Here is a 12,098-nt window from a genome sequence, read left to right on the forward strand (position 1 = left end):
CATAATGGTGTGTCCGAACATCGTAACTGTACTTTATTAGATATGGTGTGATCTATGATGTCTCTTATCGATTTACCACTATGGTTTTGGGGCTATGCATTAGAGACAGCTGCATTCACGTTAAATAGGGCACCATCTAAATCCGTTGAGACGACGCCATATGAACTGTGGTTTGGCAAGAAACCAAATTTGTCGTTTCTTAAAGTTTGGGGATGCGATGCTTATGTGAAAAAGCTTCAACCTGATATGCTCGAACCCAAATCGGAGAAATGTGTCTTCATAGGATACCCAAAGGAGACTGTTGGGTACACCTTCTATCACAGATCCGAAGGCAAGATATTCGTTGCTAAGAATGGATCCTTTCTAGAGAAGGAGTTTCTCTCGAAAGAAGTGAGTGGGAGGAAAGTAGAACTTGATGAGGTAATTTTACCTGCTCCCGAATTGGAAAGTAGTTCATCACAGAAATTAGTTCTAGTGATTCCTATACCAATTAGTGAGGAAGTTAATGATAGTGATCATGAAACTTCAGATCAAGTTACTACCGAGCCTCGTAGGTCAACCAGAGTAAGATCCGCAACAGAGTGGTACGGTAATCCTGTTCTGGAGGTCATGTTACTTGACCATGACGAACCTACATACTAAGAGGAAGCGATGATGGCTTGAGTCCATGAAATCTGAGATGGGAGCCATGTATAAGAACAAAGTATGGACTTTGGTTGACTTGCCCGATGATCGGCAAGCCATAGAGAATAAATGGATCTTCAAGAGGAAGACGAACACTGATAGTAGTGTTACTATCTACAAAGCTCGAATTGTCGCAAAAATGTTTTCGGCGAAGTTCAAGGTGTTGACTAAGATGAGATATTCTCACTTGTATCGATGCTTAAAAGTCTGTCCGAATCATGTTAGCAATTGCCGCATTTTATGAAATTTGGCAAATGGGTGTCAAACCTGCATTCCCTAATGGATTTCTTAAAGAAGAGTTGTATGTGATGCAACCAGAAGGTTTTGTCGATCTTAAAGGTGCTAACAAAGTGTGCAAAGCTCTAGCGATCTATCTATGGACTGATGCAAGCATCTCGGAGTTGGAATATACGCTTTGATGAGTTGATCAAAGCATATAGTTTTATACAGACTTGCGGTGTAGCCTGTATTTACAAGAAAGTGAGTGGGAGCACTACAACATTTCTGATAAGTATATGTGAATGACATATTTTTGATCGGAAATAATGTAGAATTTTCTGGAAAGCATAAAGGAGTGTTTGAAAGGAGTTTTTCAAAGAAAGACCTGGGTGAAGCTGCTTACATATTGAGCATCAAGATCTATAGAGATAGATCAAGACGCTTGATAAATTTTTTCAATGAGTACATACCTTGACAAGTTTTTGAAGTAGTTCAAAATGGAACAGTCAAAGAAAGAGTTCTTGCTTGTGTTGCAAGGTGTGAAGTTGAGTAAAGACTCAAAACCCGACCACGGCAGAAAATAGAAAGAGAATGAAAAGTCATTCCCTATGCCTCAGTCATAGGTTCTATAAAGTATGCTATGTTGTGTACGAAACCTATTGTGTACCTCACATGAGTTTGGCAAGAGGGTACAATAGTGATCCAGGAGTGAATCACTGGACAGTGGTCAAAATTATCCTTAGTGGAATAAGGAAATGTTTCTCGGTTATGGAGGTGACAAAGAGTTCGTCGTAAAGAGTTACGTCGATGCAAGCTTTGACACTGATTTGGATGACTCTAAGTCTCGATCTAGATACATATTGAAAGTGGGAGCAATTAGCTAAAGTAGCTCCGTGCAGAGTATTCTAGACATAGGAATTTGCGAAATACATACGGATCTGAATGTTGCAGACCCGTAGACTAAAAATTTCTCTCACAGGCAAAACATGATCATACCTTATTACTCTTGGGTGTTAATCACATAGCGATGTGAACTAGATTATTGACTCTAGTAAACATTTTGAGTGTTGGTCACATGGCGATGTGAACTATGGGTGTTAATCACATAAAGATGTGAACTATTGGTGTTAAATCACATGGCGATGTGAACTAGATTATTGACTCTAGTGCAAGTGGGAGACTGAAGGAAATATGCCCTATAGGTAATAATAAAGTTATTATTTATTTCCTTGTTTCATGATAAATGTTTATTTTTCATGCTAGAATTGTATTAACCGGAAACTTAGTACATGCGTGAATACATAGACAAACAGAGTGTCCCTAGTGTGCCTCTACTTGACTAGCTCGTTAATCAAAGATGGTTAAGTTTCCTAGCCATAGACATGAGTTGTCATTTGATGAACGGGATCACATCATTAGAGAATGATGTGATGGACAAGACCCATCCGTTAGCTTAGCACTATGATCGTTTAGTTTACTGTTATTGCTTTCTTCATGACTTATACATGTTCCTATGACTATGAGATTATGCAACTCCCGGATACCGGAGGAACACTTAGTGTGCTATCAAACGTCACAACGTAACTGGGTGATTATAAAGATGCTCTACAGGTGTCTCCGATGGTGTCTGTTGAGTTGGCATAGATCGAGATTAGGATTTGTCACTCCGATTGTCGGAGAGGTATCTCTGGGCCCTCTCGGTAATGCACATCACTATAAGCCTTGCAAGCAATGTGTCCAATGAGTTAATCACGGGATGATGCATTACAGAACGAGTAAAGAGACTTGCCGGTAACGAGATTGAACTAGGTATTGAGATACCGACGATCGAATCTCGGGCAAGTAACATACCGATGACAAAGGGAACAACTATGTTGTTATGCGGTTTGACCGATAAAGATCTTCGTAGAATATGTAGGAGCCAATATGAGCATCCATGTTTCGCTATTGGTTATTGACCGGAGATGTGTCTCGGTCATGTCTACATAGTTCTCGAACCCGTAGGGTCCGCACGCTTAACGTTTGATGACGATCGGTATTATGAGTTTATGTGTTTTGATGTACCGAAGGTTGTTCGGAGTCCCGGATAAGATCACGGACATGAAGAGGAGTCTCGAAATGGTCGAGCATAAAGATTGATACATTGGAAGGTTATATTCGGATACCAGAAAGGTTCCAGGGGTCACCGGATAAATACCGGAGTACCGGGGAGTTACCGGAACACCCCGGGGGGTCAATGGGCCTTCATGGGCCTTAGTGGAAATAGAGGGCAGTAAGGGAGCTGTGGGGCGCGCCCCCTAGGCCCAAACCGAATTGGTTTAGGGATTGGGGGGCCGGCCCCCTCTTTCCTTCTCCCCTCCCCCTCCTTCCTTCCCCTCCTAGTTGGACTAGGAAAGGGGGAACCTACTCCTAGTAGGAGTAGGATTCCCCCTTGGGGCGCACCCTATGAGGCCGCCGGCCCCCTCCCCTTGCTCCTTTATATACGGGGGAGAGGGGCACCCCTAGAACACACAAGTTGACAATTGTTTTAGCCGTGTGCGGTGCCCCCCTCCACAGATTTCCACCTCGGTCATATCGTCGTAGTGCTTAGGCGAAGCCCTACGCCGGTAACTTCATCATCACCGTCGCCACGCCGTCGTGCTGAAGAAACTCTCCCTCAGCCTCAACTGGATCAAGAGTATGAGGGACGCCATCGAGCTGAACGTGTGCTGAACACGGAGGTGCCGTACGTTCGGTGCTAGGATCGTTCAGATCGTGAAGACGTACGACTACATCAACCGCGTTGTCATAACGCTTCCGCTTTTGGTCTACGAGGGTACGTAGACAACACTCTCCCCTCTCGTTGCTATGCATCACCTAGATAGATCTTGCGTGATCGTAAGATTTTTTTTTGAAATTACCGCGTTCCCAACAGCTCCGAGGGGAGCACAACCCACCAAGGCACGCCTGGGGGCCCAGGCGCGCCCAGGTGGGTTGTGCCCACCTCGGGTGCCCCCTGAACCGCCTCTTTGCTCTATAAATACCCCAATATTCCAGAAAACCTAGGGGAGTCGACGGAAATCAATTCCAGCCGCCGCAGAGTCCAGAACCACCGGATCCAATCTAGACACCATCATGGAGGGGTGCATCATGTCCATTAGTGCCTCTCCGATGATGCGTGAGTAGTTCTTTATAGACCTACGGGTCCGTAGTTAGTAGCTAGATGGCTTCCTCTCTCTTGTTTGATTCTCAATACAATGGTCTCTTGGATATCCATATGATGTAACTCTTTTTGCGGTGTGTTTGTTGGGATCCGATGAACTTTGAGTTTATGATCATATCTATCTTTTTACCCATGAAAGTTATTTGAGTCTTCTTTGATCTCTTATATGCATGATTGCTTATAGCCTCGTATTTCTTCTCCGATACTTGGGTTTTGTTTGGCCAACTTGATCTATTTATCTTGCAATGGGAAGATGTGCTTTGTAGTGGGTTCGATCTTACGGTGCTTGTTCCCAGTGACAAAAGGGGAACCGACACGTATGTATCGTTGCTACTAAGGATAAAACGATGGGGTCTATTTCTACATAAATAGATCTTGTCTACATCATGTCATCGTTCTTATTGCATTACTCCATTTTCATGAACTTAATACACTAGATGCATGCTGGATAGTGGTCGATGTGTGGAGTAATAGTAGTAGATGCAGGCAGGAGTCGGTCTACTAATCTTGGACGTGATGCCTATATAATGATCATTGCCTGGATATCGTCATGATTATTTGAAGTTCTATCAATTAACCAATAGTAATTTGTTCACTCACCGTTTGCTATTTTTCTCGAGAGAAGCCACTAGTGAAACCTACGCCCCCCGGGTCTCTTCTTTATTATATTTGCCTTCGCGATCTATTTTCCTTTGCTTTTATTACATATCTATTAAACCAAAAATACAAAAATACCTTGCTGCACTTTATTTTATTTGATGTTCGATCTATCAAATTATTACAACTTTCTCACGTCCGTTTGCCTATTTCTGGCGCCGTTGCCCGGAAGGGATTGACAACCCCTTTAACACGTTGGGTTGCGAGTATTTGTTATTTGTGTTTAGGTGTCGTTCACGTAGTGTTGCATGATTCTCCTACTGGTTCGATCTTGGTCTCATCACCGAGGGAAATACCTATCATCATTGCGCTGCATCATCCCTTCCTCTTTGGGGAAATACCGACGTAGTTCTTGCAGACATCAATACATAGACAACAACGTGTCCCTAGTAAGCCTCTACCGGACTAGCTCGTTGATCAAAGATGGCTATGGTTTCCTAGCCATGGACATGAGTTGTCATTTGATAACAGGATCACATCATTAGGAGAATGATGCGATGGACAAGACCCAAACTATAAACATAGCATATGATCGTGTCAAGTTTATTGTTATTTTTTTCTGCATGTCAAGTATATGTTCCTATGACCATGAGATCATGCAACTCACTAACACCGGAGGAGTACCTTGTGTGTACCAAACGTCGCAACGTAACTGGGTGACTATAAAGGTGCTATACAGGTATCTTCGAGGTTGTCTGTTGAGTTGGCATGGATCAAGACTGGGATTTGTCACTCCGTATGACAGAGAGGTATCTCAGGGCCCACTCGGTAATACAACATCACAATGAGCTTGCAAGTAATGTGACCAATGAGTTAGTCACGGGATCTTGTATTACGGAACAAGTAAAGAGACTTGCCGGTAACGAGATTTAACTAGGTATGGAGATACCAACGATCGAATCTCGGGCAAGTAACATACCGATAGACAAAGGGAACTACATACGGGATTAGCTGAATCCTTGACATCAAGGTTCGACCGATAAGATCTTCGTAGAATGTGTAGGAACCAATATGGGCATCCAGCCATCCAGGTCCCGTTATTGGTTATTGACCGTAGAGGTGTCTCGGTCATGTCTGCATAGTTCTCGAACCCGCAGGGTCTACACACTTAACGTTTGGTGACGATATAAGTATAGTTGAGTCATTATGGTGGTTACCGAAGGTTGCTCGGAGTCCCGGATGAGATCCCGGACATGACGAGGAACTCCGGAATGGTCCGGAGGTGAAGATTGATATATTGGACGAAGCGTATTGGAGTCCGGAATTGTTCCGGGGGTACCGGCTGATGACCAGTGTCACCGAAAGGGATTTCGGGGGGGCCCCGACAAGTGTTGTGGGGCCCCATGGGCCAAGGGGAGGGGGCAAACCAGCCCACTAAGGGGCTGAGCGCCCCCCTCACCCCATCTCACGTAACCAGGAGGGTTGGGGGCGCCTTCTAGGGCTTCCCACCAGTTTGGCTTGGGGGCCAAGTCTCCTAGGGGAAAACCCATCTAGGGTTTCCCTCTTGTGGCCGCCGGCCCTAGATGGGATCTCCTAGGAGCGCCCCCTCTCCCCCTTCCCCCTATATATAGAGAGGTAGAGAGACGGAAGCCGCACCCATCTATGCCACGGCGCTGCCCTCCCTCTCCCTCGTAGCCATCTTCTTCTCCGTAGTGCTTAGCGGAGCTGTGCCGAGATTTCTCCACCACCACCGCCACCACGCCGTCGTGCTGCCGGAGGACTTGAGCTACTACTTCACCATCGCTCGCTGGATCGAGGAGGTGATGGCGTCATCAAGCCGTACGTGTGTTGAACGCGGAGGTGCCGTCCGTTCGGCGCTAGACCGGGAGTTCGCGGGACGGATCGTGATTGGATCGCGAAGACGTTCGACTACATCAACCGCGTTTCTTAACACTTCCTCTTAGCGATCTACAAGGGTATGTAGATGCAATCTCTCCTCTCGTAGATGTCCATCTCCTAGATTGAACTTGGCGAGCGTAGGAATTTTTTTGTTTCCCGTGCAACGTTCCCCAACAGGAACAAACACCAACATGACGAGAAGGAGGCCCATTGGACTCATTCCATTACCACGATGTCGCTATCGCCTCAACATCGCCGATGGGACACACGAACTAAATCTACACAAAAACAAGTTTACATCAAACGAAGAACCGAGTTCCCCTCCGTCACCTTGCGCCCAGATGTCAGCTCAAGAAGGAGAAGAAACCGTAGCCGCAGTGTGTGTTTGTGGGTTGGGGGCGAGGAAACGGGAGGGGCTAATTTAGGTGATTAGTTTTTTTTGAGAAAAAGGATTAGTTTTAGTTGAAATGTTAAATTTTAAGTCGGGGAAATTTTGAAGTAGAAAAGATAGGAGAGAAGAGAAGAGATTTTTTTTGAGTCGTAAGAGAAGAAGAAGAGAAGAGATTTGTTTTTTTGAGATGAGAAGAGATTTTTTTTTTAGGGGTAGAAGAGAAGAGATATATAGCCGAAATCATAATGGACTCTTTTCTTATATGTCGGTCGGGCCCAACAAGGGGCAGCACGCCAGCACCCCAACCCAGATCCTTCGATTTCTACGTGCCCAGCAGGTTCCCAGCCGCCGTCACGACCTCGTTTTCCCCGTCGTCTCTCACCAGCCCGCACCAAACCTGCAGCCCCTCCCCCTAATCTCATTGCCTGTTGCCACCCACCCACCGGCTCCACCCTCCGAATCTCGGACGCCTCAGCGCCGGCCGCAGGGCACGCGAGTCGAGTTGCTTCCGTTCCGGCGGCGGGGGAAGAGATGGCGGCGAACCTAGAGGACGTGCCGTCGGTGGATCTCATCACCGAGGTGCTCCGCCGCGCCAAGTGCAGCTCCAAGCCCGACAAGCGCATCATCCTCGTCGGTAAAACCCGCTCCTCTCGTTACCCGCTTCTTCTTTTTCTTCCGCTTGTAAGGTTTCTTGCGCAGTCGAGGGCGAAATCTAATCTGTGCTCAGCATATCTGGAATTGTTCATACTTGTAATGTGTGGAGTTGAATTGGGGGCACTTAAATTCACAATGGTGGAATTAGTTGTAGTATTCTTCACAGGGAGATTGGTTCTAACCGCTCTTTTTTGTGTTGCCACCTAATTAGTACTAATCGCTTTGTTTGTGTGGAATTTTAGTAATTGATAGATGTGTGGAATTTTAGTAATTGATATCGATCACTAAGATTCCACCTAATTAGTAGTAATTGATAGATGTGTGGAATTTTACATCCATGAAAGTTTATCGAGGATGATGAAACAGAAAGGACTTGTCAATAGTTCCTTAGTGTCATAATCACTTTGGTACCATGTACATGCCTTTTGTGGTTGGTGACAAGAAAAAAGTGGAATTCTTTGAGTATGAGTAAAGATATAGAATAAAAGCCATAACTTGGGAAGAAAGATATTTATATTCTTTCCTTTTCTTTGTTTTTGTTGCCTTTTGCTGGATCCAATGTGTCTTCATCATTGTTTTCTCAGTGGTACCACAAATACAAGTGACGTTATTTATTTTGTTTAGTGTTTGCTGCTACCAATGTGCTAACCTTTTCCATCCTTGGTATAGAATTGAAACTCCTAAACTTTTGAGAAAATGACTTGTGAATAGTTCTCTTGTGTCTTTTACTATGTCCAGCAGAGCTGATTACCTGATTCACAACTGCACTTACATCATTCTTTTTGCATTAACAAAATTTTAAAATTTTGACGACAAAGATGAATAAATCAAATGTAGTCAATATGTGCTAGTACATATCAAAATTTCTTGCAAGGCCTTGTTTCATTCTATGCAACAGCTTGTTTAGGAATATTGATCTTTATAGCCAGTAGGTAGTATTATCTAACTAGCTGCATCTGACTGGTTGCCTGGCTAAAGGAATACAGCATTGCATGAGAGTATCTGAATATGATTGTGTACGGAAGAGGTGAGGTTGTGATACATTTGCAGATCTTTATAACCAGTAGGTAGTATTATCTAACAATATTAGTATAATACTTCTTTAACTATCTATTTCATCTAATTCCTTAACACAAAGTGCAACTGTGTATATTCTAGATTGCTCTATGCTCGGGCAATATGACAATGTGACATGTATGAATTCTGTAGGTCCACCTGGCTCTGGAAAGGGTACGCAGTCGCCCCTTATTAAGGATGAATACTGCTTGTGCCATTTAGCCACTGGTGATATGCTGAGAGCTGCTGTTGCTGCTAAGACTCCTCTGGGGATCAAGGCTAAGGAAGCTATGAACAAGGTAGGATTTCAAGAAGCAAACTACCAGCAACTAAGAACCAGCAGAAACCTCGTTTGTTAATTCCTTTGTTTCTTGACATTCTGCAGGGAGAGCTTGTTTCAGATGACTTGGTTGTTGGGATTATCGATGAAGCCATGAAGAAACCCTCATGCCAGAAGGGTTTTATCCTTGATGGCTTCCCTAGAACTGTTGTTCAAGCACAAAAGGTCCTTGGTCAATATGCATCACCTTGAAAAGCATTCTTTCTATTATAAGGACATATTTGATAGATGATAGTCGTTATGTTCTGGGAGCTTCTTTTTTGGGCTTCCTAACGGTTTGTTTGAACAATGGCTGCAGCTCGATGACATGCTGGCAAAGCAAGGCGCTAAAGTTGACAAGGTTTTGAACTTCGCAATTGATGATGCAATATTGGAAGAACGAATTACTGGCCGCTGGATACACCCATCGAGTGGCAGATCTTACCATACAAAGTTTGCTCCTCCGAAGACTCCTGGAGTTGATGATGTAAGTCAAATGCAGAATTCTGGACTGTGCCTGTATATGTCATATCTGCATGAACTTTTTTAGATTATCATCATTGCTTCTCTCTTGCGTGCCACCCCCTCAGTTTGCCTCACATTTAACTGTGCTAAGCTGCTATACCCAAATATGTTCAATCTTTGGCAAATATTTATGTTGTGGATGATGAATTTTCTAGTTTGCTAGATGAAGTCTAGGTTTAATCTTCTTATGGTCTGCTTCTGGCTGTAGGCGCAATAATTTTGACTACTAGAGTGATGTTATGATTTGTTTAAATAGTTGAATATGTCCTCGTGTTCTATTTTTATGGATGTCTTCTATAGTACAATATATCATTTCCTTCCCTGAAAATATGCTATTTACGAATATCTACCAGAAATAAATATTTTTGACATGTTTTTGCAATAAGTAGAGATTATACATCATTGCTATTATTCTGAACTTTGGTTGTCGAGGCATATGCTACTGTTTCTGCAAGAGTTCGTATGTTTCATCCAGAAAATATATGTGCACCTGTGATTATTACATCCCTTTGATACTATATATTTTTTCCTCAACTGGCATTTTGGTGCAAACTATTGACCTCTGATTCTTCTCCTGTTTACCAAGGTTACCGGAGAGCCCTTGATTCAAAGGAAAGATGACACAGCTGTGGTTTTAAAGTCAAGGCTTGAGGCTTTCCATATGCAAACCGAACCTGTATGTTTTCTCAACCAACTATGTATTCTTCAGGATGAAACGGTTCTTCTGTTATTGTCCATCCTTTTGTTGCGTACTTTCATAGTGTCTTTCCTGTCAAACTCTGGTTTCATCTTGCATCAAGCAAAGCAGTTGCTGTTCAGTCAATGTTTTTAATCTGAAAACTGTTTGCTTCTCCCAGGTGATTGACTACTACTCCAAGAATGGCTTGGTGGCAAATCTTCATGCAGAGAAACCACCAAAGGAAGTGACCGTTGAGGTGCAGAAAGCCCTTTCGTGAAGCAGCCCATTTTCACATTGAAAATGGCATGTACCAGAGCCCTTGCCTGGGTTCCTAGAACTAGGAAGTAATAAACTGATACCGGCATCGTATGATTCACATTTTCCGCCTGCCATGTGCGTGATTGCACCATTTTGTTACAGCTTTTGCAAGCTCATGATTGGTCCAAGCAATTTAACCGTTCAAATGAACATTCTTTTATACATATGGACATCTTTTTTCATATACATGAATGTTACTTTATGTCACAATACCTTGCCATGAACATATGTTTTGGAAATGTATATTTATTCTTGTAGGAGATCATTAGTTTGGGTTATCCCTTGCAGATGTTGCCTTAAAATTCATTGTTGGCGACAAGTAACTCACATTTGTTTTTTCCACCGGGGTTAAGATGGAATAATGCTAGAGTTACGCTTATAGGATAATGTCACATGCTGTTGTGCACGGTTCCTCTATTTTGGTACAGATTAGCTCAATTTGTGCAATTAATTCTCAAATTTTGGACTTGTACATATATATAGATTTATTTTTAAATTATTGGTAAACAAATCATCTTGCTAGGCTCTAGGGCTTTGTTCCTTAGGGGCACGTGATAACTGATCATTGGGGTTTGTGGGCACATAACCCGGCAACTGGTGCCACTCTCGCCTTGCCGATGTGCCACTCCGAGTTATCACGTGCACGTTCTGGTGTCGGTACTGATCGTGCACGTTCTGGTGTCGGTACTGATCGTTTGATGGTCTTAGAATCTTGATATAATTTTTATTATGTTTGAGGTGTGTTTGAGGTGTTCTATACTTTCAGTAAACTTTGATATTATACTACGGGAGATTTTTCTTTTTTCATAATCTCCAATTGCCATGATCATATTTTGCCGCATCACCGAGATACACTATCACTCTCATTTTCGTGGAATCATGATATTTTCTTGAAAATCATGAACATTTTTTTAAACTCGTGAACATATCTGAAATTGTGAACCTTTTTCAAATTCATGGACATTTTTACAGATTTTCAAACATTTTCTAAAATCATGAACATTTTATACTATCTGCAAACATTTTTTAAAATTGTGAACATTTTTTAAAACATTTTTCTTGAATAGGCGAACATTTCTAGAATCGACGAACATTTTTTGGAATTGGCGGAACAATTTTTGAAATTCACGAACATTTTTTTATTGAACGAATATTTTTTGAAATGCATTATCATATTTTGAATCAGCGAACATTGTATGAATCAATAAACTATTTTGTAAGTTACGAATAGGTTTTGAATTTTTAGGATATTATTTCAATTCATGAACATTTTTTGAATTGGTAAAATTTTGTTCAATTTTATTAACATTTTTTAATACATGAACTTTTAAAAAAGTCATGAACATTTTTAGATTTCCCGAACATTTGTTTTCAAAATTATGAACTTTTTCGGAAAATCACGGTCATTTTCTGAATCCAAAACATTTTATTTCGAAATTCTCTTTTTTTTTTAATTTTTTTGAAGTCCCAAATTATTTAAAATAGAAAAAGCCAAGAAGGAAAAGGAAAACAAAATTTTAAAAATAGGACGCTCGGACATGGGTCGGATCAAAGA

General features: G+C 42.3%; 1 protein-coding gene across 1 annotated transcript; it reads left to right on the forward strand.

Annotated features, from left to right (window-relative positions):
- Window positions 1–7,296: 7,296 nt before the first annotated feature.
- Window positions 7,297–10,707, forward strand: LOC123167186 (adenylate kinase 3). The gene is made up of 6 exons (XM_044585017.1): window positions 7,297–7,626; window positions 8,856–9,001; window positions 9,088–9,207; window positions 9,341–9,508; window positions 10,133–10,222; window positions 10,404–10,707. The coding sequence occupies exons 1-6, from the start codon at window positions 7,524–7,526 to the stop codon at window positions 10,500–10,502; spliced, it is 726 nt and encodes a 241-aa protein (XP_044440952.1). The 5' UTR covers window positions 7,297–7,523; the 3' UTR covers window positions 10,503–10,707.
- The last annotated feature ends 1,391 nt before the right edge of the window (window positions 10,708–12,098 follow it).

Source organism: Triticum aestivum, chromosome 7D (genome assembly GCF_018294505.1).
Source record: "Triticum aestivum cultivar Chinese Spring chromosome 7D, IWGSC CS RefSeq v2.1, whole genome shotgun sequence".
NCBI lineage: Eukaryota > Viridiplantae > Streptophyta > Magnoliopsida > Poales > Poaceae > Triticum > Triticum aestivum.